The 26810-nt window shown below is 48.8% G+C and overlaps 2 protein-coding genes across 4 annotated transcripts; one reads left to right on the plus strand and one right to left on the minus strand.

The window, feature by feature from the left end:
- Positions 1 to 1839: 1839 nt before the first annotated feature.
- On the plus strand, positions 1840 to 10181 carry pkd2 (polycystic kidney disease 2). Of its 3 annotated transcripts, XR_010878230.1 has the most exons (16): positions 1840 to 2771; positions 3003 to 3116; positions 3592 to 3725; positions 3971 to 4233; positions 4481 to 4705; positions 5042 to 5270; positions 5538 to 5708; positions 5850 to 6031; positions 6219 to 6339; positions 6627 to 6725; positions 7038 to 7159; positions 7575 to 7692; positions 7824 to 7987; positions 8211 to 8358; positions 8855 to 9784; positions 9822 to 10181. XR_010878230.1 is itself a non-coding variant. In XM_067250663.1 (15 exons), the coding sequence occupies exons 1-15, from the start codon at positions 2327 to 2329 to the stop codon at positions 9083 to 9085; spliced, it is 2766 nt and encodes a 921-aa protein (XP_067106764.1). In that variant the 5' UTR covers positions 1840 to 2326; the 3' UTR covers positions 9086 to 10181. The 3 variants fall into 3 exon arrangements, 2 of the variants coding, with proteins under 2 accessions (XP_067106764.1, XP_067106765.1); XM_067250663.1 differs by having other exon boundaries at positions 8855 to 10181; XM_067250664.1 differs by having other exon boundaries at positions 7827 to 7987; positions 8855 to 10181.
- A 910-nt stretch (positions 10182 to 11091) lies between these two features.
- Positions 11092 to 26274, minus strand: abcg2d (ATP binding cassette subfamily G member 2 (JR blood group)). Its single transcript, XM_067250458.1, has 15 exons — positions 26063 to 26274; positions 18750 to 18809; positions 18421 to 18535; positions 17873 to 18025; positions 17547 to 17704; positions 16956 to 17107; positions 16482 to 16583; positions 15468 to 15718; positions 13684 to 13766; positions 13183 to 13272; positions 12868 to 12992; positions 12613 to 12767; positions 12196 to 12285; positions 11913 to 12025; positions 11092 to 11239 (listed from the first exon to the last, which is right to left on the minus strand). Exons 1-15 carry the CDS (start codon positions 26272 to 26274, stop codon positions 11092 to 11094), a joined length of 2007 nt encoding a protein of 668 aa, XP_067106559.1.
- Positions 26275 to 26810: the final 536 nt, after the last annotated feature.

A 26810-nucleotide genomic window follows, 5' to 3' on the forward strand; every position in this document is an offset into this window, starting at 1 on the left:
GGGGAAAATATTTATTCAGTTAATCATTCAGACAGTAGCCTACACTGCAGATCTATATCTGGTTAACAGGTGTTTTAAGTTCTGTCCGTTTTTTTTATAATAAAAATTGAAATTCTCTTTAACTCATTTCCACAGTGCCCTCAAAATACATGATAAAAAGCCACGGCGCTACCATCATTGTCATATACTCAATAAATATGAATTTTTTTACTTTGAGAATCTGATGAAGCACTCAAATGTCTGCTTACTTTTTAAAATTATTCACAATGCTGCAGCTCCCCCCTTGAAATAATATGTTGTACTCTGCTCTGAGAAGTCATCAAGAACAACAAGATCTGTTACAAGGGATGAATGTAGTATACCCCGACGCAAAACTGCATTTGGGAAGTCATCATGACTCAATGGAATACTCTGCCAACTGACATTATTTCATGTAGAACTCCCCATGCCTTCTCACATCTTGCAAAGTATTGGCTACTGTCAAGACAAGAGTGTACACATTTATGAATTGTTGAATTTGTTACAGTGTGTGTGTGTGTGTGTGTTGGGGGCAGCTTGACCTGTCTTGTTGAATCTGCTTCCATGTTTTTATCTATTTTATACATTGTCTCTATCATTATTGGCCTTGTTCTGTTATTTTACTTAATAATTTATTTTCCTTTCTATGTTTTTTTTCTTCTTCCTATACTAATTGTTTTATGTACCATTCCATCAACCTGCCCAGGGACTACAGGTGGAAAATAGCAATCTGCTTGAACCTGGCACAATGCATATTCTCTTGTTGTACAAGATTAATGTTTTATTGTGCGCTGTCCCTGTCTTGAAATAAATTAATAAATACACGTCCAAACAAACAAACTTGGAATATTTGAAACTAATAATTTAATATATCGTTGCCAATGGAATATTGGGACTATATCAAATCATCATGGGAGTCAGGTGGCTGAGCGGTGAGGGAATCGGGCTAGTAATACGAAGGTTGCCAGTTCGATTCCCGGTCATACCAACTGACGTTGTGTCCTTGGGCAAGGCACTTCACCCTACTTGCCTCGGGGGTATGTCCCTGTACTTACTGTAAGTCGCTCTGGATAAGAGCGTCTGCTAAATGACTATTTCTATTTCTAAATCGATTTAATCAAAACTGGGCAAGGAGCGACATCTCGTGGACTCGTAGGCAGTGTAACTGACTACATGGCAACAAAAAATAAAGCAGGAGTAAAATAATTACTTATAGAATCCACATACTCTGATTGTAGACGATTTATCATCACAAGCTATAATCAAAGCATATTTTGAAAAAGAGTAACTCGACAGACTTGGAATGTAATGCATTTCTTTAGTTCCACATCCAGACCGGATCTGGAGGTTTGGTTAGGGGAACTGTTGCCTAGCAGCACCAGACCCAAACATGGTTACGTAATTAAAAGCTATGTCTCTCAAGGGACATCGATTTATCTTGAAATAACTGATCCCTGAGACTTCGACTACATCTCTATATTGCGAATTAAATGTTTATGACATCAAAAACGAAACCCACAAGGAAATGATCATAAATCTCAACAAAAACGGGTAGCCTACTTTTATTTGTAGCCAAACCTTTTTGGGGGGGCGAGTGCATCGTTTGCCTAAAGTTTTTCTAATCCACTGTATGTGAAATAAGTAGCCTCTGTATGAAATACTTTTCTTAAAGAAACAACAGGCGATTTAACTTTCTCTCCATATTTGACTGTGGTGAATTTTCCAGATGCGCATCCAAGAACCCAGTGGTCGTGACGCCATGACTAATGTAATCCGAGTCTCCAGCAAATGAGAATGTGAGAATTTGGGGGAACAGTGGAGAACAAGATGGCTGATGCGGGATAAAGAGGAAAATGTTTGGTTTCTTTTTCTTGAGCGAGGAATTTGCTTTGTAGAAGTCAGTTTAGTGTAAGCCACAAACTTTTGTTAATTTGTTATGACTGCAAACTATTAACTTTTGCTAAAGTTTAACGCAGATCAACGCAGATGGGTCATCGTTTTTGGACACAGACAAGATTAGGCTCCTGGAGTTGTTATTCTGTTTTAGTAGTAGGCTATAACAAGTGTAGTTTATGTCAAGATATAATCGGTAACATCAAAAATCATTTCTCTGAGTGTTTTATTCAACCAAGCAAAGTGGAAACCTTTATGAAATTACAGTCTTTCACCAAATATTTTAATGGTGCGTAATATTTTCCGTGGTAGGATAAGTGCGATGGCCGAACATAACAACTGTAGTGACTGGAGGGGTTCCTTCTAGTTTCGTAAATGTAGTGGACTATTAGATCTGCATTACTGGACCAACACAATGAGCTCACCCCGCGTCAAATCACAGCAACCGCTGAGCCAACCGGGCAGGGTCCCCGCGAGCGCCACGGGTGCGTCTCTGCCTCACCGAATGGACACGAGCGAAGGGATAGAGATGGAAAATATCCAGCACCAAGACTTGGGTCTTGGGGGAGTCATTGGCACGCCATCCCCTCCCTCCAGACAAGCATGGAGCCGGGATAACCCGGGGTTCGAGCCCGAGGATGAGATGATGGAGGCGGACTGGCCCCCGGCTAGCCCAGGGCGGAGATCGGTATCCGCAACTTCTAGTCCTAGCTGCAGCAGCGGACTGGGAAGCTACGGTGGTACCGGTAGCAGTTCCAGAATGCACCGAGGGCTGTACCCCACCCCGACTGTGGATGCTCTGCATCAAGACAGACCGGAGCGTCTCACCTGTATGAAACAGATCCTCAAGAAGATAAGAAGTTGGTGTTTTTTAATATATTTTATTGCAGATCGCAACTTTTGTCAATAAGTAATATAGCCTATTACATACGATACGGGTTGTGGACTGTGTGGGTGTCCACACAGTAAAACTCAAACTATTGTTTCTTGGCAAAACAATCTTCAACGGTCCGGATATCTCAGTGGATGGGCTGAGAATGGTCCTTGGAGGCCTTTAAAGGTATATTCCACCCTAATCTCACCTCTCGTAGTTCTCTGGGGCACGCAGTTGATGGAGGCTAGCGACAGCACCCGCGAGCGCTACCTGAGGAATGTCCTGAGGGAGATGATCACCTATGTCATGTTCCTCATCACCCTGTGCATCCGTGAGTACACCAGCTAGGTAGAAACAGCCAGGTAAAACCAGGTATGCAAATGTTACTCATTCTTATGGTCCACCAGAGGAGAAACACACTAACTTCATTTAATTTAATTGACCGGCCTGTAACGTTGTAATTACTCAGTAATAAAACCAGATTCAAACATTCAGAGTTGAAACATTGTTCTGAAGAGATGTTCATTTTGGCTGCTCTAGTTGGCAAGAGAGGGAAAGATGGAGAGACAGACAGAGGTCGGGACCTGAAGAGACAGGGGGGCAGAGAGAGAGGAGGAGATTATGAACAATTAACTTTTGTTCAAGATCTCTGTCAAAGAGACACAGAGAGAGAGAGTGACTTGCGAGAGTGTGTGGGTTACTTCCATTAGTAGGCTACATCTACGTTTCACGCAGAGTGGACCTGTTGTCAATCAGAGCTGTGTTCAGGAAAGCCATCACGAGTGTGTTTGTGTTGTGTTGCACAGTGAGCTACGGGGCGGTGAGCTCCGACATGTACCACTACACCAGGGTGATGAGTCAGCTGATCCTGGACAGCCCTCTCTCTCCTGGGGAACACACCACCTTCAGAACCCTGGTCACCACGCAGGACTTCTGGAAGGTGACACCTCAGATCATCTCTGACTGGAGTCCTTTAAAATGACCTGTTGATGCGTTTAGCTCACGGTCGTTAGGTCGTTGCTGCTGGCTTGAGTGTGTCCCATCATTGTTTCTGATGGTCAGCTCACGCCAGTTCCTTTCTTTCTTCCTCCCCCTCTCCCTCCTACCCCCCTCTCCGCCCTCCTTCTCTGCCCCGTTGTCCCCCTCCACCCTCCCCTCCACCCTCCCCTCCTTTCCTCCCCACAGTTCACCGAGGGACCCTTCCTGGATGGGATGTACTGGGAGTCGTGGAACCCCAACAGCTCCCTGCTGGAGAACCACAGCCTGATCTTCCAGGAGAACCTTCTCCTGGGGGTTCCTCGGCTGCGGCAAGTCAGAGTTCACAATCGCTCCTGCTCTGTGCACCCCGACCTGCAGGGGGAGCTGCAGGACGCGCAGCTGGACTGCTACGACGCCTACACCCCTGGGAACGAGGACAGCGCCCCCTTCGGACCCAAGAACGGAACTGCGTACGTTTCATTTTCTCTCTGAACTCTCCTGGAAGAGCTGGTCTTTATTTTGAAAGATCCAAGTTCTCTCTCTTATGTTCGGACCTCTCAGGTCTGTATTGTAGACTGTGTACGTTCTGATCCTTGATCTTCTGCTGTACTTTCTACTTGCTCTAGGTCTATGTTTCTTTTGATAAAATCATCTGCTAGATGAATAAAGGTAAACGTTAGTATAACTGTCCGCCATGGCGGTGCCTCCGGTCCCTAGGTGGCGCTACACAGAAGAGGGCCGTCTGAATGGGAGCAGCTCCGGGGGTCAGGTGTCCACCTACGCCGGGGGCGGGTTCTACCAGGACCTGGGGCGGAGCAGGGAGCGAACCGCAGAGCTGCTGCGTTCCCTCAGGGAGAACCTGTGGCTGGACAGAGGAACCCGGGCCGTGTTCCTTGACTTCTCTGTCTACAACGGGAACATCAACCTCTTCTGCATCGCCAGGTAGAGTCCAGTTCCTCTCCCCTGGTAGAACCCAGTTCCTCGGGTTTCGGTTTTGTTTGATTGAGTTGGCTTGTCAGGGGTCATTTGTTTTGTGTGTATGTGTGTGTGTGTGTATGTGTATGTGTGTGTGTATGTGTGTGTGTATGTGTGTGTGTGTGTGTGTGTGGGTGTGTGTGGGTGTGGGGGTGTATGTGTGTGGGGGTGTATGTGTGTGGGGGTGTATGTGTGTGTGTGTATGTGTGTGTATGTGTGTGTATGTGTGTGTGTGTGTGTGTGTGTGTGTGGGTGTGTGTATGTGTGTGTATGTGTGTGGGTGTGTGTATGTGTGTTCAACAGGCTGCTGGCGGAGTTTCCCGCCACGGGCGGTGTGTTGACCTCCTGGCAGTTCCAGACAGTGCGTCTGATTCGCTACACGTCGGGCTGGGACTACTTTGTGGGCATGTGTGAGCTGGCCTTCTGCCTGTTTACCCTGTACTATGTGGTGGAGGAGGTCCTGGAGATACACATCCACTGCCTGCACTACTTCAAGAGCCTGTGCAACTGCCTGGACGTGCTCATCGTAGTGGTGCGTTTAGACACAAAATGGCATTAGGAAGCGGGGTTAGATACTCCACTTGTAACACGTCCTTGAACTTATTCAGAGGAAATGCCAACTTTAAAATAGGGAAGCAGCAAAATAAGATTTAAATAGAAATAAGATTGAATACAATTAAATACAACCTAAAGTAAGATAAAATTCTATATAAAATTATATTATATAATATAAAATCATATCACCTTGAAGCCAGTGTGGTTGAATCTAAAACGTCTGTTCCTCTCCCGTCTCCTCCAGCTTAGCATAGCTGCCATCATCATGAACATCACCAGGACGTCCATGGTCAGCAGCCACCTCAAACACCTGCTGGAGAACCAGGCTGGCCACCCCTGCTTTGGCCCACTGGCCAGCCTGCAGGTCCACTTCAACAACATGGCCGCGGTCCTCGTCTTCCTCTGCTGGGTCAAGGTCTGGTGCCAGTCTGAGGGCATTATTATTCAATGATATCTGTAAAAACCTTTATAACGTTTATGACTCATGCCTTCCTTCCCCTTCTCTCCCTTCCTGCCTCTCTCCCTCCCCCTCTCCCTCCCCCTCTCCCTCCCTCAGCTGTTCAAGTTTATCACCTTGAACAGGACCCTGAGTCAGCTGTCCAGCACCATGTCTCGCTGTGCCCGAGACCTTCTGGGCTTCTCCATCATGTTCTTCATCATCTTCGTGGCCTACGCCCAGCTGGCCTACCTGCTGTTCGGCACGCAGGTTGACGACTTCAGCACCTTCCAGGGTTGCATGTGAGTCAGCTTATATTATATTACAGTATAATGTTCTAATTTTACGATATTTAAGTGTTGTTTATACTGTGTAGGGCCCAGTGAACCAGTTATTTCAGTAAGTTATTTAAAGTGCTTCAGTCATCTCCTACCTCAGTTTTCTCCTTCAACATGTAAAAGGTTGACCTTGTCTTCGGCTTCTCTCCAGCTTCACCCAGTTCAGGATCATCCTGGGAGATCTGGAGTTCTCAGAGATAGAGGCAGCCAGCCCGGTTCTGGGGCCTGTGTACTTCACCACCTTTGTGTTCTTCATCTTCTTCATCCTCATGGTGAGGGTCAGGGTCCTCTAGAACGTGTTCTGCTATTCTCCTGTAGAACGTGTTCTGCTGTGTTCCTGTAGAACATGTTCTGCTGTTCTCTGTAGAACATGTTCTGTTGTGTTCCTGTAGAACATGTTCTGTTGTGTTCCTGTAGAACATGTTCTGTGTTCTCTGTAGAACATGTTCTGTTGTGTTCCTGTAGAACATGTTCTGTGTTCTGTGTAGAACATGTTCTGTTGTGTTCCTGTAGAACCTGTTCTGTGTTCTCTGTAGAACATGTTCTGTGTTCTCTGTAGAACATGTTCCTGGCCATCATTAACGACAGCTACTCGGAGGTGAAGACAGACATGGCCCAGCAGAGGCCAGAGATGCAGATGACAGACCTCATCAGAAAGGTTCCTTCTCTCACTTCATATCATCACAAATATTAACTTTTTATAGTTTTGCTGCGTTACTTGACATACTATAAATACCGAAGGGATACTGTGCATTGGTTGAATAAGGATTGTGGCAGCCATTAAAATTTGAACAAACTTTTACGTTACATTAGGGTTACGATGTAAATGTAACAAGCAATAACTTATGACATAAATCATAGTTTTTAGTTTTGAACATATGTAGATATTAAGGGAATAGCAATAGCTCTATGGTTGACAGCATTTGACTGCAGATCAAGAGGTCGCTGGTTCAAATTCCCCCTCCTCCAGGGCTGCGACAGGGCCCTGATGAAGCTGCGACTGAAGAAGACCACGGTGGATGACATATCCGCCAGCCTCCGTCAGCACGGCGCCAAGCTGCACCTGGACCAGCTCAGACAGGACCTCCGAGGGTGACCACAACACTGCCCGATGGAAAACACCTGAGCCTTCATTAAAAAACACGCTCAGGGATTATTTTTTGTACTGATAACAAATGTAATTGTTCCATTCACATCCAATCTGTAAACGATACCTTAAATACGCTGACGAGTCAGAACACCTGAACCACAGCTCCTCGTCGTCATGGTGACGGTTGAGTCCTGATGGTTCTCATCCAGTGAGGCCTGTAAGGGGGTGGGGGAGAGGAGAGAGACGGAGCGCGTGTATTCCTCAGGTTAGAGGTGTGTGTTGAGATGTCCTGGTGTTCCTCAGGGTAGAGGTGTGTGTTGAGATGTTCTGGTGTTCCTCAGGGTAGAGGTGTGTGTTGAGATGTTCTGGTGTTCCTCAGGTTAGAGGTGTGTGTTGAGATGTTCTGGTGTTCCTCAGGAAGGGACACACGGACGCAGAGATTGAGGCCGTGTTCTCCAAGTACGAGCAGGGAGGAGACCAGGAGCTCACTGAGCAGGAACGCCAGCAGATGAAGGACGACCTGGAGAAGGAGAGGGTGAGGGATACACACACACACATGCACACACATGCATGCGAGCACACACACGCGCACACATGCACGTGCGCGCAGACACACACGCGCGCACACACACACACACACTCAGGTATTCAGTGTGTCTCTGTCAGGAGGACTTGGATCTGGAACGCAGCTCGTTGCCCCGGGCAACAAGTGGGCGGAGCTTCCCCCGTTGCCAGGACGACTCTGAGGAGGATGACGACGAGGACAGCGGCCATAGCTCCCGTCGCCGTGGCAGCAGCTCAGGGGGCGTGTCCTATGACGAGTTCCAAGTGTGCGTGAAAATAAAATATAAAAATACAATTCATATTCATATATACTACGTGTATAGTACTGTGCAGAAGTCTTTTTTTTCTCGCAAAAATGCTTTAAGAAATTACTAAACAAAAATTCACTAAATTGCACAGTAGTGTGTACAGGCTGGTGGGGAGTGTTGTAACCATGGTGTAACCATGGTGTAACGGTGGTGTAACCATGGTGTAACGGTGGTGTAACAGACTGGTGAGGAGGGTGGAGCGCATGGAGCACTCCATCGGCAGCATTGTGTCCAAGATGGATGCTGTGATGGTGAAGCTGGAGGCCATGGAGAGAGCCAAGCTGAGGAGGAGAGACGTGCTGGGGAGACTGCTGGACGGGGTTATGGAGGTGAGACGTGCTGGGGAGACTGCTGGACGGGGTTATGGAGGTGAGGCGTGCTGGGGAGACTGCTGGACGGGGTTATGGAGGTGAGGAGAGACGGGCTGGGGAGACTGCTGGACGGGGTTATGGAGGTGAGGAGAGACGGGCTGGGGAGACTGCTGGACGGGGTTATGGAGGTGAGGCGTGCTGGGGAGACTGCTGGACGGGGTTATGGAGGTGAGGAGAGACGTGCTGGGGAGACTGCTGGACGGAGTTATGGAGGTGTGGCGTGCTGGGGAGACTGCTGGATGGGGTTATGGAGGTGAGGAGAGACAGGCTGGGGAGACTGCTGGACGGGGTTATGGAGGTGAGGCGTGCTTGGGAGACTGCTGGATGGGGTTATGGAGGTGAGGCGTGCTGGGGAGACTTCTGCAAAACCATCAGTTCTCTTTTTGCTATCTTCTTCCTCTCTGACTCCTCTCCTCCCTCTCCCCCCTCCCTCCTCCCCTCCCCCCCTCTCCAGGATGAGAGGATTGGCAGGGACACGGAGGCTCACAGGGAGCAGATGGAGAGGCTGGTGAGGGAGGAGTTAGAACGCTGGGAGTCTGACGACACCGTCTCACAGGTCAGCCACCACCAGCCGCCCACTCCCATTGGCCCCGGGGCCCAGGCCCGCCCACGTAGTGCCCGCCCCTCCTCCTCCCTGTCCAATGACGGGCCGGAGTCTGGAGGAAATGGGAGTGGCCATGTGTGAAACCATGACAACGAGAGATGTTCCAATGTCACACATGGAGGGAAGATTGTGTTGTTTAACCGGTTCAAGTCTTAAGATGCTGGTGTCTGTGAATCAAGTCAACCAATTATTTTTAATATGAGTCAAAATCAAGTGTTAATCTGGAAGTTTTAAGGGATATTTTTATGCATACTATATTAGGGTATATATACTATGCTTGGTCTGTTCCAGCTCAGATTTAAGATGATTTGCCATTGACTGTTTTTCACACAGTCAGTTGCACTACGACAATTTAAAGGTAAATATTTAGGCGTAGCATCAAGAATATCAACGTTAATAACCCTTTATAACCCTTTATCCACCCAAACGCACAGAGAGTGAGATCAAACAGGAACGTTTGTGAATAAAATAAATCTCTTTTAGGAGAACCTTAATACATGAAGGATTTTGTCAAGATGATGGACGTTCAAAACGAAGTATTCGATCATGTGACAGGGGCTTGATCATGTGAGAGGGGCTTGATCATGTGAGAGGGGCTTGATCATGTGAGAGGGGCTTGATCATGTGAGAGGGGCTTGATCATGTGAGAGGGGCTTGATCATGTGAGAGGGGCTTGATCATGTGAGAGGGGCTTGAAGCCTACAAGGGATATTTCATGGTTTATATTCTAAGAGCACATAGTAGTATTACCATCTGTGTTAACCTGTGCAGGTAACACAGGTACATAGTAGTATTACCAGCTGTAGTATTACCACAGTATGTCTGTCAAGGCACCTTTTGACATCAGACCCAAAATGGTCTAGTCTGTTAGTTTTTTACTTGTTGCTTTTGATATAGTATCATAAGGTACGCCACATCCTGCATTATACTCTCCCATCTTCTGTATCACTTTGTTATGATTTACAAATACTTTGTGTAAGGACAAATATGATACATATTGTAACTTGAAACAAACTTCGATTTGGAGTGCATCTTGTCTTCATGAGAAACTCATGTTTTAGTTTGGATTCCTGTGCTGTGTGTACCTCACAGGAGCCCGTAGTCTTTGTGTTTTTTACCTTTAAGGATATATCCCTGATGTGGACGACCAATTAAAATGTCTCATGTCACAACCAGGGAGTGCTCTGTGTGTTCATGTCTTGAAGCACCCAGAGTCAGTGTTTCCTCTGATTCTCCAGCATATAGATATGTTTCAACAGTTTGATGTCCATAACTAAACATAATCTTGGCCAGATGGAGACTTGAGATGGATGTGTGACGGTCTATCAAGCCTTACAATTTAAGTTGATGCTGATAATAATCTGCTAAATGATTAAATGTAAATAATGAGTGAAGTCATGCAGAGGACATACATGTATATTTACTTTTAATGTTTGGAATTGAAGACGACCAGAAACGTGAAGTTAGTAAATCTTTCCTGAAGCTAGAAAATAACAGCATCTGTGCACCATGAACCAGTTCCTTGACCAAATAACTCACACATAAATATGGAGACAAAGTCAACAAGACATGTCGAGGAACATAAGGATGAGACACTTTACAAGACACAGAAACAGATGTTGTCAGAAACAGAACGTTATACAAAATCACCAAAGATTCACTCAAATCAGTTACAATAATTATGTTCTTAACATACAATCAGTAATTCAATGTAATCATTCAACAATACTTTTGTGTAATCAGAAAATCTGTGCAAATCCGAATTAAATCCTCACAAAAACTACGAACTAAGTAACTTTTCAAAGGTAAGGCATGGCAAATTATAATTTTTTATAAGAAGAAACATCAGTGACTCATAAATAAACAGTAAACAGAAGACCCAATACTTCTAATGAAGGATTCTGCAGCTCTGAGATCAGATGAGTATTTGTAGAACACCAGTGCAAACCACCGGTCCACTCTGAAGTTAAACAGGAAGTAGATTAACAGCGGAAGTACAGACCTGCTACTGGCATTTGAACGTTGAAAACGTAGCAGGGGAACTTGTCAACATGAACTTTTTTGAACCGACTCAATCTGAGGTGAACTCAGGTGAACTTCTTGATGAAGCGCAGTTTGAGATAGGCGATGAGGAGGAAGAGGATGGTCATGATTGCCAAGGCAACGTGGTTCTGCCAGAGATCCCAGTTGGTGTAGCCGACTCCCATGTACTGCAGGTGCTCCTCACCTGTGCACCTGCAAGCACACGGCCAGTCAACAGGTGAGTCCCAGAGGGGTGGGTGGCCAGGTCTGTGTCCAGCTGTCATCGTTCCCTCCCTCCAGAGCATCTCAACATGTGAGTCACTACAGCTGTTGAGTACAAACCTGGCAACCCACCCTTCAGTCTTTCCACCCCCGATAACTTGTCCAGTGAAACTGGATGATTGAGCGGTAAGAATGAAAGATCCTGTTCTACCAGGACTATAGCAGACTCTGCTGTTCCACCAGGACTACAGCAGACTGCTGTTCCACCAGGACTACAGCAGACTGCTGTTCCACCAGGACTACAGCAGACTGCTGTTCCACCAGGACTACAGCAGACTGCTGTTCCACCAGGACTACAGCAGGTAATGCCAAGGAATGGCATGTGTACACAAGACGACGATCATGTATCAAATGCAAAGATCTACTTCTACCACAGATATCCCAAGTAGTGCTGTACAGAAGGGTGGTGTGTATTTAAAATGACTAAATGTGTATTTATTTAGGGCCAGGCCAAGTGTTTCCTGGGTCAGCATCAAACACAGATGGCAGCCTGCAGATGGCAGCCTGCAGATGGCAGCCTGCTCACTAGATAGCGGGGGGGGGGGGGGGGGGCAGTGGGGGGCAGCGGGGGCAGTGGGGGGCAGCAGGGGCTAGCGGGACTCACGTGATCCCAGGCGTGCTCATGGTGCAGTTGGAAGCGCCGGGAACCGCGGTCGTGTTCAGGGCAGGGAGGTGGTTACAGAAGCTCAAACCCACAAACTCATTGATCTCCAGTGCCTGGGAATAACGACAGGTCAGACATGCAATCAGATCAGAAGTGTGTGTGACAGTGTGTGTGAAAGAGAGTGTGTGAGGATGTGTGTGCATAAGTATGAGACAGTTTCTGAGAGAATGTGTGTGTGAGTGCATGAGTCTGTCTAAGAGAGTGTGTGAGTGTGTGTGCTTACTGTGAGTCCATAGCGAGGGATACTGAAGTATTTCAACCAGGCCAGCCAGTCCATGATGCTGGTCAGCTTCACCAGCAACCCGGAGAATATCTGAACAAAACACAATACCTTAAAAATGATCACGTTTCAGCTACATACCAGGTACACACTGTTAGAACTCAGCACTTATGATCCTTGATCTCCTGCTGTACTCTCTATATGACACTATTTGTACATCTCTTTATATAAAAGCGTCTGCTAAATGAATCAATGTACAAAACCTGTAAATGTTTGTCTAGTATTTGCAGTGTTTCCCCTATCATTATATTAGGGGGGCGCCTCGCCCGTTTTTTAATTTTTAATATAGAGTGCTGAAAGGTACAGAGTGCTGAAAGGTACAGGTTAACATCTCTGACCCAGGCGTGCTGATGACCTCACCATCATAAAGACGAAGATGATGGTCATGAAGATGTTCGCCACGGCGACCACGTTCTGGTCGGCTGATATGGCCATCGTCATGGCAGTGGCCGTGAACGATACCATGACGACCGTGAACGTGAAGATGAAGAAGGCTGCCGCGGTTTTCTGCAGCCCTGAGAACACACACACACACCCCCTACATCTTAAATCTACTCTTCAACTCGGATTCCTATGCAGTCACTGCCTCATCATGTGATCGGTGACCCAGCTCACCAATCATGAAGTAGATGATGCAGCTGAAGATGACAGCAGGGATGGTGCGCAGGGCAATGATGTCAGAGAGGATCTTAGACAGGAAGTAGACCGACACACGGTAGTACCCACTGATGTACTCATGACTGCGGATCAATAAAACAACCAATCAGCCTGTTTTTTTGTGTGTGGGATTATCTTACTACAGTAAAACTTGTAAGCCAATTTGTGTTACGGTTAGGGGTTAAGGGTTAGAGAGAACACAACTTTGAATGTAAGTCAATGGTAGGTCCTCACAAGGACAGTATCTGAAACATGAGTGCGTGTGTCACCTACACGAACAGCTTCCTCTCTGTGATGAACAGTTCTGCTGCTGACAGCGTGCTGAAGCACTGGTTGGTGGCGATGAAGAAGAGAACTCCCATCCTGATGAAGTCACACAGTCAGTCCTGCTGCTCACACACACACACACACGGTCTGACACTTTCCCTCTCTCTCTTTCCTCCCCTCTCTCCTCCTCCTCTCTCTCTCTCTCTCTCTCTCCCTCCTCTCTCCCTCTATCCTCCTCCTGTCCTCTCTCTCTCTCTCCCTCCTCTCTCCCTCTCCCCCTCCTCTGTCCCTCTCTCTCCCTCCTTTCTCCCCCTCTCTCCTCCCTGTCTTCATCGTGTTCTTGGTGTGAGCATGTCTAGTGGTTGGAACAAAACGCCTCGTGATCGTGACGCAAACCAGTTTCCCCACAAGGACGTAATGAAAGGATGCACGCATTATGGCGCCCTAACCCTAAGATAAATAGATAATCAGTCGACCTGATGGCTGATCGCTGACGTCGTTGCTCACCTGTTCTGGATTCCGCTCTGGTCGTCTTTCACCCCGAAGAAGATGGCGCCCACGATGAGAGCCAGGAATATAGTCACACAGAGCTGAGTAACACATACATATTATATCAGACCTGTTATATTTAGTTTCTTTTGTCTATCTCATGTTAGCTTCACCTGTGCTGTCGGGATAATCCACTTTACTCTATATATACCTGTGAAGCTGGATGTTACTCGACTGATTGAAAAAGTTAATCGACTGATTGAAAAATCAGATCAGCTATGGGGTCAAAAGTCATTGTTAGAAAATCTCCAACCTGAACAACAGTTTTGTGGAGAACTACAGGAAGTGTGGAGAACTACAGGAAGTACTGCGCCATCAGACAACATGACGTCACCGCTGCTCGGAAACTTCCATCACATGACGGTGTTCTGATCACAGCTCTCAAGATTTCGCTTTATTGTAAACTAATCTCTCTGTGGCCTCTCTGGAGAAGGGGAGGGAAGGACAGACTGAACTCTGACACACTGTCTTCTATACTTTCTGAAATGCAGGTGGACACAGAGAGATACAGAGAGAGAGATACAGAGAGAGAGAGGGAGGGAGAGATACAGAGAGAGAGAGGGAGGGAGAGAGATCCAGAGAGAGGGAGGGAGAGAGATCCAGAGAGAGAGGGAGGGAGAGAGATACAGAGAGAGAGAGGGAGGGAGAGAGAACTAAAAGAGTAGAACATTATTTATCCTCTGGAGGGAAGCCGCTTTGTTCCTGTTCCAGAAAGAGAGAAAAGCAGTATTATCAAGACAGAGACAGAGAGAGAGAGACGGAGACAGAGGGAGAGAGAGAGACAGAGAGAGAGAGTGAAAGAGAGGCAGGCTCGAGGCAGGGTTTAATCCTGACGGTTTACAGGTTCTGACAGACCTGAGCAGCACCAGCACAGTTCCCAGGGTGAAGGAATAAGCTAATAAGGTTGAGCCTTGTTTCACACCCCCTGCCCCTCCACACCTCCACCCCTCACCCCCTATACCTCTCCCTCCCTCTACCCCTCACCCCCTCCACACCTCCACCCCTCAGCCCTCCCGTCACAGGGGCCCTCATGTGACAGTGTGTCAGGTTTGGATCCAGCCGGATCAGGAACAGAGATGATATCAGTTCAGATCGCAGGCCAACTGGCTGAGACTGGGGTCACAACAGCCACCAAAGCCGCTTCCAGACTAAAGCCAGGCCAATTCATATGGATCAGATTAGCTGCTAACAGCTCTTAAAGTGACTGATCTCTGATGGCCCCTTCCCTAACCCCGCCCAGCCCTGGGTCAGAGCTGAGTGATTTGTTAGAAGGGCGAGAGAGAGAGGACACAATTTAAGACTCATATTATGTCCAAGAGAGTTGCTTCGGTGTGTGTGTGGGGGGTGAGGGCTAAGTCTTGTCATAAGGTTATCAGACTTGCGCCCTCCTCCTCTCCTGGTCTTAATGCCTGGCTGGCGGGTGTGTGTGTGTGTGTGTGTGTGGTGCGGGGGGTTGGAAGGTGTTAGAGGTTATATTGGTTCAACACGTCTGAAGGGTTTAACCCTGAACACAAAGGAATTAGATGCTCCTTAAGACTAGGCAGTGTGTGTGTGTGTGTGTGTGTTCAGTGTGTGTGTGTGTTCAGTGTGTGTGTGTGTGTGTGTGTGTGTGTGTGTTCAGTGTGTGTGTGTGTGTGTGTGTGTGTGTGTGTGTGTTCAGTGTGTGTGTGTGTGTGTGTGTGTATGTTCAGTGTGTGTGTGTGTGTGTGTGTGTGTGTGTGTGTGCACCACCTCCACCCCACCTGTGCCACGGAGGTCTGTGGGTTCAGCAGCAGGTTCTTGAAGGTTCTCTTCAGGACCCAGTGCAGCTGGTGGAAGAAGGAGCAGTTGTAGGTGATGGTCCTGGTCTTGGGCCGCACGCTGTACTCCCTTCCCTGGACCAGAAGCCCCAGCTGGGCCAGGGTCTCCCGGCAGGATGGGCTGCTGCGGTACCGCTCCACCAGCTGCTCCTCGATGCGCTGGCGAGACCTCATCAGCTCTTCCAGGTCGATTTCTGCACAGGGAGGAGGAGAGGGGGAAGAGGAGGAGAGGGGGAAGAGGAGGAGAAGGGGGAGAAGGGTGGAGGAGAGAGGAAGGAGGACAGAGGAGGAGAGGGATTAGGAGAGAGAGAGAAGGGAGGGAGGGGAGGTTAGTGAAGTCTGACAACAGATGTAAATCACATCTTTGGGAGATTTTAATACCTGGAGCAGGGCGACGTTAAAAATGAATGAATAAAGATGAATACATAATTGTGTTTTCCCCCCCAGAGGTACCTTGTATGTAGTTACTACCCTGTAATCTCTGCAGAGTTAATCATGCTCTAAAGACATCAGAGAGTTTTCACGCTCTAATACAAACAACTTCTGACCCCGGGCCAGATGGATTAGGTCTGGAGGGGCTTTGGCCAAACAGGGAGGGAAAGAGAAGTGATGGGGGAGGCGAAAGAGAGGGAGACAGAGAGAGAGAGAGGGAGAGAGAGAGGATCCAGGGAAGTAACTACATTGTATGCATTTAAAGTGAGAGCTAATTTAGCTAGTTTGGTGACAATCATCACAGACTGAGGCTCTAGGAAATAGCTTTGGTGCCGACAGGTTCAGCGTTAAATATGATTACATCAGGAGAAGTTCTGTACAGAAGAATATAATAAGTTCAGATTTTCATAGATCGATAAGTGGAATTCTATATGGTGGATTGGCAGTGTGTGTGTGTTACCGTCTGAGCTATGTGAGTGTGTGTGCGAGTGTGAGAGCGTGTGTGGGTGTGTGTGAGTGTGTTACCGTCTGAGCTCTGCATCTTGTTCATGGCGTTGCCGGTAGAGTCTCCGTTGATCACATCCAGAAAGAAGTCTGCTGGGTTGTTGTGGAGCTCGCAAGTGTAACCTGGGATACCACACACACACACACACACACACACCAGGTAAAACAGCAGTACATGCAGTACTTTCCAATACATTGATTTGAATTACTTATATTTACACACTGTATTTTAATGTATACACCATTTTAAAAGCAATAATAAATGTAACTTCTATATGTATATACAGTATATATGGTGGGTGAGACAGAGAGACACACAGAGAGAGAGACACAGAGAGAGACTCAGCGAGAGAGAGAGAGAGAGAGAGAGAGAGAGAGAGAGAGAGAGAGAGAGAGAGAGAGAGAGAGAGAGAGAGAGAGAGAGAGAGAGAGAGAGAGAGAGAGAGAGAGAGAGAGAGAGAGAGAGAGAGAGAGAGAAAGGTAAATAAAAGCTACCTATGTCAGCAAAGTAGTCGAGAGCGTTCTTCCCCGGTCCATGGTACACCATCTTCCCACTGACCAATAGGGTGAGGGTGTCAAACAGCCGGTAGATGGAGTAACGTGGTTGGTGGATGGACAGGATGATGGTGCGCCCCTGATTGGCCATTCTAAAGGAGGAAGCAGCGAATCCGAGGAGACCGATGTTATGTTTGTGAGCTGATGAAGATGATGAAGCAGTGTGAAATTCTTCATGACCTGACATTAATAGAAATGTCCCTGGAGGAGGAGGAAGACTGAGAAGAAGGAGGGAAGGAAGGAAGGAGGGAAGGAAGGAAGGAGGGAAGGATCATTGAGAGCTAAAGGGGCCTTGTGTTTTACCATACTGACATCATCTTCAGATAAAGCAGCAGAAATGAAGTGAGGGAATGGAGGAGGGAAGGAAGAAAGGATGGAGGGAAACAGCAAAGAAAGAAAGAAGGAAATCAGTAAGGAATACAGGACACATGCTAGGAGGCTAGCAGTTTCCCCAACCTGCCTCTTCAGCAGCAGGTGACAACACTGAGTTAGCAGACTACAAATATCGCCCTGAAGGACTACATCCCCCACCTCTTAAGCAGCAGCAGGACAGAGTTGGCGGTGCTGGCGTCCAGACCGGTGGTGGGCTCGTCCAGGAACAGCACGGACGGTTCCATGATCAGCTCCATACCGATGCTGGTCCTCTTCCTCTCCCCCCCTGAGATCCCCCTGATCAGCTGGGTACCCACCTGGAGGAGGGGAGGACAGGGGAGGACAGGGGAGGACAGGGGAGGACAGGGGAGGACAGGGGAGGACAGGGGAGGGGAGGACAGGGGAGGACAGGGGAGGTGAGGGGAGGGGAGGGGAGGTGAGGAAAGGAGGGGAGTAGATACGCTGCTGTTGCTGTCAAAACTCACCTTAGCGTTGGCCACCTTGGCCAGCCCCAGCTCCTTCACCAGGTGGTTGACCTTGGCCTCCTTCTCCTCCCTTCTCACGCTGATGGGGAGACGCAGCTCTGCAGAGAAGCGCAGGTTCTCCCTCACTGTCAGCGTCCCCATCACCACGTCATCCTGCAGGCAGGGTGACAGGGCTGGGGTCAGAGGTCAGGGGTGACAGAGCTGGGGTCAGGGGTCAGGGGTGACAGGGCTGGGGTCAGGGGTGACAGGGCTGGGGTCAGGGGTGACAGGGCTGGGGTCAGGGGTGACAGAGCTGGAGTCAGGGGTGACAGGGCTGGGGTCAGGGGTGACAGGGCTGGGGTCAGGGGTCAGGGGTGACAGAGCTGGGGTCAGGGGTCAGGGGTGACAGAGCTGGGGTCAGGGGTGACAGGGCTGGGGTCAGGGATCAGGGGTGACAGAGCTGGGGTCAGGGGTGACAGGGCTGGGGTCAGGGGTGACAGGGCTGGGGTCAGGGGTGACAGGGCTGGGGTCAGGGGTCAGGGGTGTAGCAGATGAAGCTTCCCCAGTACCTGGACCACGTAGCCGGAGAGACACTTGTAGTTCGAGGGCTGGGGTGCCCCGTCAATCAGCACTTCTCCTGACAGACCAGACGGGTCCTTACGCGCCGCCAGAACATCCAGGAACCTAAACAGCACATCAGGAGAACGTTAGGATGAAGAACACTTCACATCAGGACTACTAATCCTTAAACAACAGATGGTCCAACATTCCAACAGGTTTAGGGTCATGTGACTAGAACAGTCTGATCCAGGTGTTCTAGATCTGAACAGCCTGATCCAGGTGTTTTAGATCTGAACAGCCTGATCCAGGTGTTCTAGATCTGAAGATGAACACTTACGATGACTTCCCACAGCCTGTCGGTCCCATAATAGCGTTCAGACCAGGTCTCATCATTCCACTGAAACACAGAATCTGATACCATTAATCTGAAACCTGTAAACCATTTTACTAATCTGTAAACCATTTTACTTGCCATGCAAGTAAAATGGTCGGAGTTTACATGGCGCCGGGTCCACAGGTTAAAGAGGCCCAACGCATGCTTGCCGACTAGATTCTGAGTGTGGAGCGAGAAAATCCAGATTCCCTGGTTATCGTACTCGCCGACTTTAACAAAGGCAATATCAGCCACAAACTCCCCAAATACAGACAATTCATCAAATACCAACCACAGAAGGGAACACTCTGGATCACTGCTACACTACAGTCAGTAGAGCCTACCACGCCGTCCCTCGTGCAGCACTGGGTCACTCTGACCATACCATGGTCCATCTGATTCCTGCATACAGGCAGAAACTAAAGCTCTGTAAACCTGTTGTGAGGACATCAAAACAGTGGACCAGTGAGGCTATGGAGGATTTGCGGGCGTGCTTGGACTGCACTGACTGGGACATGTTCACGACTGCTACCAATAGTCTGGATGAGCTCACAGAGGCTGTGACATCATACATGAGCTTCTGTGAGGACTGCTGTATACCAACACGCACCAGGGTAAGCTACAACAACGACAAACCCTGGTTCTCAGCAGAGCTCAGAAGTTTGAGGTCAAAGAAGCATTTAGGAGTGGGGATAGAGACAGATTCAAGGAGTCGAAGAACAGGTTTAGCAAGGAGGTGAGAGAGGCTAAACGACTGTACTCAGAGAGACTTAATTTAAGATCCGTATATGTTCATTGTTTGCACCTTCCTGCCACCGTAAATTCCGTGTTTGTATAACATACATGGCGAATAAAACAAATTTAGATTCTGACACGTTTATAATCTTTCTTCAGCATTCACGTTCATTACAACACTCGCAGACGTAGACATGTCACAAAGTATATACGGTCCACTTCTAATCTTAGCTACCTATCCAGATCTTCCCCACCTGCCCTCTCTCTTTCTATAGGGCTCTGGAACTGCCAGTCTGCTGTGAAAAAAGCAGACTTCATCCCAGCGTTTGCATCCAATGCTTCTCTGCACGCCCTTGCGCTGAGAGACATGGATCCACCCTGAGAACACTGCAACTACAGCTGCTCTCTCCGTCAACCACTCGTTCTCTCACTCACCCCGCTCAACCGGGCGAGGTGGTGGGACAGGGTTGCTTCTTTCCCCACATATTAAATACACATCTACACCACTCCCTGTTACTGCCAAATCATTTGAACACCATTATGTGATGCCAACTGATCCTATCAAAGCATTTTTAGTTGTTGTTACGTGCAGGCACGTTGTGTTTGCCCTGCCCGTCTTGTGTTCTGTTTTGTGTTCTGTCTCCTCCTCCTTTTGGGTGAGAGAGGATTGGTTTTGTGTTGAGCTGTGGCAGAGCTCTGGGATGTTTGGTATTGGTTTTCCTGGTTTCCTGGTTTATGTCTGTTTATGCGTTTGTCTTTACCGTTTACTTTGGTTTAGAGGCCTGCTTGTGTCTTGTCTTCAGTTTCTTTTGTTTCTGTTTGTTTTGTAGCGCGCACCGGGACAAACGGGGATAGGTAAGATACCCCGGGGTCTACATAATACACCCACGTAGTAGCACCTTTTGTTACTTCCCCAGGTTAGCAGTGAGCACCACCCACTGTCTTTTTTAGGTGCTTAGCACCGGTCTAAGGGGCGGGAGGGTTTTTTTATGTTCTTTTCTTTGGTGCTGTCAGGCCAAATAGTGTCAGGCCAAATAGGCCAAATAGTAGTCACCTAGTAACCAGTATAGCAACCATGACAGTTTCCTGCTAGCACGCGTAGATATCTCAGGAATTTAAGGTCGGCATAGCGACGGACGCGTCCTTGCATCGGAACGGCATTGTGACCTCAGGTAGGACACTATTTGGCCCTAGGACACTATTTGGCCTGACAGTGTCACTGATTGTCCTCTTTGATCCCGGTGTTGCTGTGTATAATGAATAAACGTTACATTATTTACATTATTCATATTGGAGTATCTGGTTTGTGTGACTGCACCCTCACTGGCTTTACCTGTAGCCCTATGTTGCGTACTTCCACTCCGAGCCAGCGGGAGGCGTAACATAAAGTGGGGGCTCGTCCATAATCCTTGAGCTACAGGTTTGGTTAGCGTTGGTGTGCAGTGCACACGTCCCGTAGGCCGGTGGTGTTGGTTGGGGTTTCCTTGGCCTCACCATGAGCACTTTTGATGTTGAGGGTTTTCTTGGGGATCCTTCTGTGGAACAGATTGACGCCTGCAAGAAAGGGGACTTGTATGCCATTGCGACACACTTTGGCTTGGAGCTCTCGTCTAGTTTGTTAAAGGCCGAACTAAAGGAGGTTGTGGTGCGCCTGTTGGTGCACAACGGGGTGCTGGACAGCAAAGAGGAAGAGGCAGTTGAGGAAGCGCTGGTTGAGGCTGAGGCGGGTCCTTCAGATGCGGAGCTTAAGCCTCTTCATGCTGGGCCCCGGTTAACTTCGGCTTCCAGTGATGACGCCGGCGATGGTGCCCGCCTTAGGCTACGCTTGGCACGTTTGCAGTTTGAGGCACAAGAGAAAGAGAGAGATGCTGATTACCGACACCGGTTGGCTATGAGGAAACTGGAGTTGGAAATGGAAATAGAAAGAGAGGTAAGGCTAAAACGCCTAGACCTAGAGGGTGCTGCAGCCCCTGGTCCTGCTAGGTCCACAAGTGCGGACTCCTCCGCGGCTGGGGGGGTTTCGACGTGGGCAGGAACATAGGGTTAGTTCCCCAGTTTCGTGAGGCAGAAGTAGATTCGTACTTCAGTGCTTTTGAACGGGTTGCTACCTCCCTGAAATGGCCAAAAGAGGTTTGGGCTGTACTGCTCCAGTGCAGACTGACGGGTAAAGCCCAGGGGGTTTTTGTTTGTCATATGAAGCGATCAAGGCAGCAGTGCTTCGTGCCTACGAGCTAGTGCCTGAGGCGTATAGACAGAAGTTCCGGACTTTTAAGAAAACATCCGGTAGAACATTTATGGAGTTTGCTCGCGAGAAAGAGTCCCTGTTTACTCGGTGGTGCAAGGCAAGTAAGGCAACCGACTTTGAGTCTCTGTCGGAGCTGATTCTCCTCGAAGAGTTCAAGAACAGCCTGCCCGATCGGTTGGTGACTTACTTGAACGAGCAAAAAGTCGGAACGATAACGCAAGCTGCTGTGCTTGCTGATGAGTTTGTGTTAACGCACAAGCAGTCTTTTGGACCTCCCCGGAATGAGAGTAGGGTTTTTACCCCTTCTGCCCCGGCCGGAGTGCAGTCCAGTCCGCCACGCCCGTTGCCTCTCCACTCCAACGAGGAACGGGAGTGTTACTACTGTCACCAAACAGGACACCTTAAGGCCGACTGCTTTATGTTGAAACGCAAGCAGCAGTCACAGCCAAATAAACGACCAAAAGAGGTTGGTCTAGTGTGGAAGTTGGTGGGTCCAGTGTCGCTACTAACCCCGGAGATGGAGGGGGACACATTGGAACCCTGTTATTGGACGGGTTGGTTTCCCTCAAGGCGGATGCGATGAACCAGTGCCCTGTGCGCATACTAAGGGACACTGGAGCAGCCCAGTCTTTTATATTGTCTGACGTATTACTTTTCTCTAACAACACTTTAAGCGGCTCTTGTGTGCTGGGCATCGAAATGGGCTTCGTATCTGTACCACTCCATCAGGTGCATCTTATCTGGGTTGTAAAGTGTCGACATCTGGGTGTTCAGCTCCGGACACAGACAAGCTCTCCAGTCATACAGCAGGTCTACAGGGACACAGACAAGCTCTCCAGACAGACAGCAGGTCTACAGGGACACAGACAAGCTCTCCAGACAGCCAGCAGGTCTACAGGGACACAGACAAGCTCTCCAGACAGCCAGCAGGTCTACAGGGACACAGACAAGCTCTCCAGACAGCCAGCAGGTCTACAGAGACACAGACAAGCTCTCCAGACATCCAGCAGGTCTACAGGGACACAGACAAGCTCTCCAGACATCCAGCAGGTCTACAGGGACACAGACAAGCTCTCCAGACATCCAGCAGGTCTACAGGGACACAGACAAGCTCTCCAGACATCCAGCAGGTCTACAGGGACACAGACAAGCTCTCCAGACATCCAGCAGGTCTACAGGGACACAGACAAGCTCTCCAGACATCCAGCAGGTCTGCAAGGACACAGACAAGCTCTCCAGACATCCAGCAGGTCTACAGGGACACAGACAAGCTCTCCAGACATCCAGCAGGTCTACAGGGACACAGACAAGCTCTCCAGACATCCAGCAGGTCTACAGGGACACAGACAAGCTCTCCAGACATCCAGCAGGTCTACAGGGACACAGACAAGCTCTCCAGACATCCAGCAGGTCTACAGGGACACAGACAAGCTCTCCAGACAGCCAGCAGGTCTACAGGGACACAGACAAGCTCTCCAGACATCCAGCAGGTCTGCAAGGACACAGACAAGCTCTCCAGACATCCAGCAGGTCTACAGGGACACAGACAAGCTCTCCAGACATCCAGCAGGTCTGCAAGGACACAGACAAGCTCTCCAGACAGCCAGCAGGTCTACAGGGACACAGACAAGCTCTCCAGACATCCAGCAGGTCTACAGGGACACAGACAAGCTCTCCAGACATCCAGCAGGTCTACAGGGACACAGACAAGCTCTCCAGACAGCCAGCAGGTCTACAGGGACACAGACAAGCTCTCCAGACATCCAGCAGGTCTGCAAGGACACAGACAAGCTCTCCAGACATCCAGCAGGTCTACAGGGACACAGACAAGCTCTCCAGACATCCAGCAGGTCTGCAGGGACACAGACAAGCTCTCCAGACATCCAGCAGGTCTACAGGGACACAGACAAGCTCTCCAGACATCCAGCAGGTCTACAGGGACACAGACAAGCTCTCCAGACATCCAGCAGGTCTACAGGGACACAGACAAGCTCTCCAGACATCCAGCAGGTCTGCAAGGACACAGACAAGCTCTCCAGACATCCAGCAGGTCTACAGGGACACAGACAAGCTCTCCAGACATCCAGCAGGTCTACAGGGACACAGACAAGCTCTCCAGACATCCAGCAGGTCTACAGGGACACAGACAAGCTCTCCAGACATCCAGCAGGTCTGCAAGGACACAGACAAGCTCTCCAGACATCCAGCAGGTCTACAGGGACACAGACAAGCTCTCCAGACATCCAGCAGGTCTACAGGGACACAGACAAGCTCTCCAGTCATACAGCAGGTCTACAGGGACACAGACAAGCTCTCCAGACATCCAGCAGGTCTGCAAGGACACAGACAAGCTCTCCAGTCATACAGCAGGTCTACAGGGAAACAGACAAGTTCTCCAGTCATACAGCAGGTCTGCAAGGATGGCTGTGTAGAACACAAACACGAACAACAGCAGCATTTAGGAGGTCTCTAAACACATCTGGGCTTCACATACAGATGGTGAAAATATTCTAGGCTGGAGGGAGAATTGTATTTGTACAAAGGAACAGTTACACAATGGAATCAAAAGGTCTGTAAAAAAGTATCTAAAACTGTCAAAACAGCTCAGCTTTGTCTCTGTGTCACGTGAGGTTGTTTAATTCGTTTCCCTGGCAGTCAGGTGTATCAGGGAGATTATCTGCAAGAATCCATGATTAATATCATATAATTAACACTAGTTCAGAGCAGGGGGTGGGGGTTGAAATTATGCAATTTCTCCATGGGACATGTCAAGTCTATTTAACACTAATTTAATGCTATTCTTCTGATAGTTTCATTCATCACAGCCTCACCATCAGACTAAAAGCAGCCTCACCATCAGACTAGAAGCAGCCTCCATCAGACTAGAAGAAGCCTCACCATCAGAGTATGTTGGAATGTGGAAATCTAACACTCCAACGGTCATTTGTTTTACCGTCCTGGGTTCATCTACAAGGCGCCTGGGTTCATCTACAGCGCGCCTGGGTTCATCTACAGCGCGCCTGGGTTCATCTACAGCGCGCCTGGGTTCATCTACAGCGCGCCTCGGTTCATCTACAGCGCGCCTGGGTTCATCTACAGCGCGCCTGGGTTCATCTACAGCGCGCCTGGGTTCATCTACAGCGCGCCTGGGTTCATCTACAACGCGCCTGGGTTCATCTACAACGCGCCTGGGTTCATCTACAGCGCGCCTGGGTTCATCTACAGCGCGCCTGGGTTCATCTACAGCGCGCAGAGGACTTGGCCACTTAAATGTGACCTTGCCGTTACGCTTGATGCTCGTTTCAGCCTTTATGCTTACCACCTACTTCTGACCAGATGAGGGAGAGCTCGACATATGGAATAAAGAATCTGTATCACCATAAGCAAACGTCATTAAGGGGGTCAAAGTCTGCATTAGTAGAGTCCAAAAGATCCCTATCGAAGATGGTAAAGAGACTGCATTTATATATTGCATTCCAAAGCACTTTACATGATGCCTCTCATTCATAATCACAGCAACGACGGTGCTGACTTGCCCATCAGGAGCATGTGTGTGCGTGTGCGTGTGCGCGTGTGTGTGCGTGCGCTATGGGGTGTAATCAGTGTCAGCGTAGCAGCACACAGGGCGTTCACCGCGTACCTGATACGGGTGAATTACGCGTGGGCTACTCTGGCGAGTTGTGGAAAGCGCAGAATGAACACTACACCTTACAGTTTGCGTTCACAGGCGTTTCTGTGTCAGTATGCGAAGCACACATAACACCTGCCTGTGTGTAGCCTAGATATCTATCAAACAGTTAGGCGTAGTGTTCACGGAGGCCTCACGTATTTGAGGCGTATGTCAGGTTTATTTGAGGTGTATGTCAGGCGCATGTCAGGCATATGTCAGGCGTATGTCAGGCGTACTTGAGGTGTATGTCAGGTGTATTTGAGGTGTATGTCAGGTGTACTTGAGGCGTATGTCAGGTGTATTTGAGGTGTATGTCAGGCGCATGTCAGGTGTACTTGAGGTGTATGTCAGGTGTATTTGAGGTGTATGTCAGGCGTATGTCAGGTGTACTTGAGGTGTATGTCAGGCGCATGTCAAATGTATGTCAGGTGTACTTGAGGTGTATGTCAGGTTTATTTGAGGTGTATGTCAGGCGCATGTCAGGCGCATGTCAGGGGTGTGCAGGCGCTACTCTGCGCTTTGTATATGAACCGCTGACACTGATCACACCCCATAGTGCGCATGTGTGTGCGTGTGTGTGTGCGCGTGTGTGCGCGTGTGTGTGCGTGTGTGTGCGTGTGTGCGTACTTCAGGTCCACCAGTATGTTCCGTGGGATCATCTTCCTCTTACAGAGGGGTCCGGTCTTCACCACCACCTTGTACTGGATGTCATGGAAACTGACCACCGCACCCTTGGGCTGCCGCGATTGGTCCACGGTGAAGATGACATTTGGCTGTGGAATCCCATTGGTAGTCAGGTCGTCAGTCATCGCGATGTTGATGTGATTGGCTCGTTCCATCCTCCTGCATGCAGATTTCACCTTTTTCAGAAATCAGCAACAACAGCAACAACTAGCTAAATCAATTACAGATATCGGAACAGACCTACCTGCAGTCTCTTGAGTGTTTTATGTATTAATTACTTTGTCTTTTCATTGTACCAGCTGAGTAACAGAATGCAGGTTATTTAAACCGTCTGTGATCTGACGTAGATAGGTGGCTGTGACCAAGATAGGTTGGAGAGTCGATTTGAAAGAATGTCGGAGGCAGCTCCAGATATCCCCCGCGTCCAGCTTTGAAAGCTTCAGAGCTGAAACCTAAGCGGATGCAAAAGTAACGACGAGAGTGGGAGGAATCAAATACTTGGCTGGAAAGTGTCTGCGGAAATGAGTATCAAGGCAATTGCACAATTTGTCGGCTAGTGTTATCTGTTGCGCAAGGTGGCCTGTCAGATGTGACACACATCTGACAGGCCGTCATGCCGCGGGAGAGCAACATTCCCGCAATGCTACAGCTCACAGAAATCAGAGCACCGTCTCACAGTTCTTTGTACCTC

This window comes from Osmerus mordax, chromosome 14 (genome assembly GCF_038355195.1).
Source record: "Osmerus mordax isolate fOsmMor3 chromosome 14, fOsmMor3.pri, whole genome shotgun sequence".
In the NCBI taxonomy this organism is placed as follows: domain Eukaryota; kingdom Metazoa; phylum Chordata; class Actinopteri; order Osmeriformes; family Osmeridae; genus Osmerus; species Osmerus mordax.

Bases quoted from the DNA above. Each gene is read 5' to 3' on its own strand.
- pkd2 (XM_067250663.1), top strand. From the start codon at position 2,327: ATGAGCTCACCCCGCGTCAAATCACAGCAACCGCTGAGCCAACCGGGC. The intron at 2,772-3,002 runs GTTGGTGTTTTT...CACCTCTCGTAG, and splicing joins GATCCTCAAGAAGATAAGAA to TTCTCTGGGGCACGCAGTTG. The intron at 4,706-5,041 runs GTAGAGTCCAGT...TGTGTTCAACAG, and splicing joins AACCTCTTCTGCATCGCCAG to GCTGCTGGCGGAGTTTCCCG.
- abcg2d (XM_067250458.1), bottom strand. From the start codon at position 26,274: ATGGAACGAGCCAATCACATCAACATCGCGATGACTGACGACCTGACT. The intron at 18,026-18,420 runs GTACTGGGGAAG...CCCTGCCTGCAG, and splicing joins TCTCCGGCTACGTGGTCCAG to GATGACGTGGTGATGGGGAC. The intron at 13,273-13,683 runs GTGAGCAACGAC...TGACTTCATCAG, and splicing joins CAGAGCGGAATCCAGAACAG to GATGGGAGTTCTCTTCTTCA.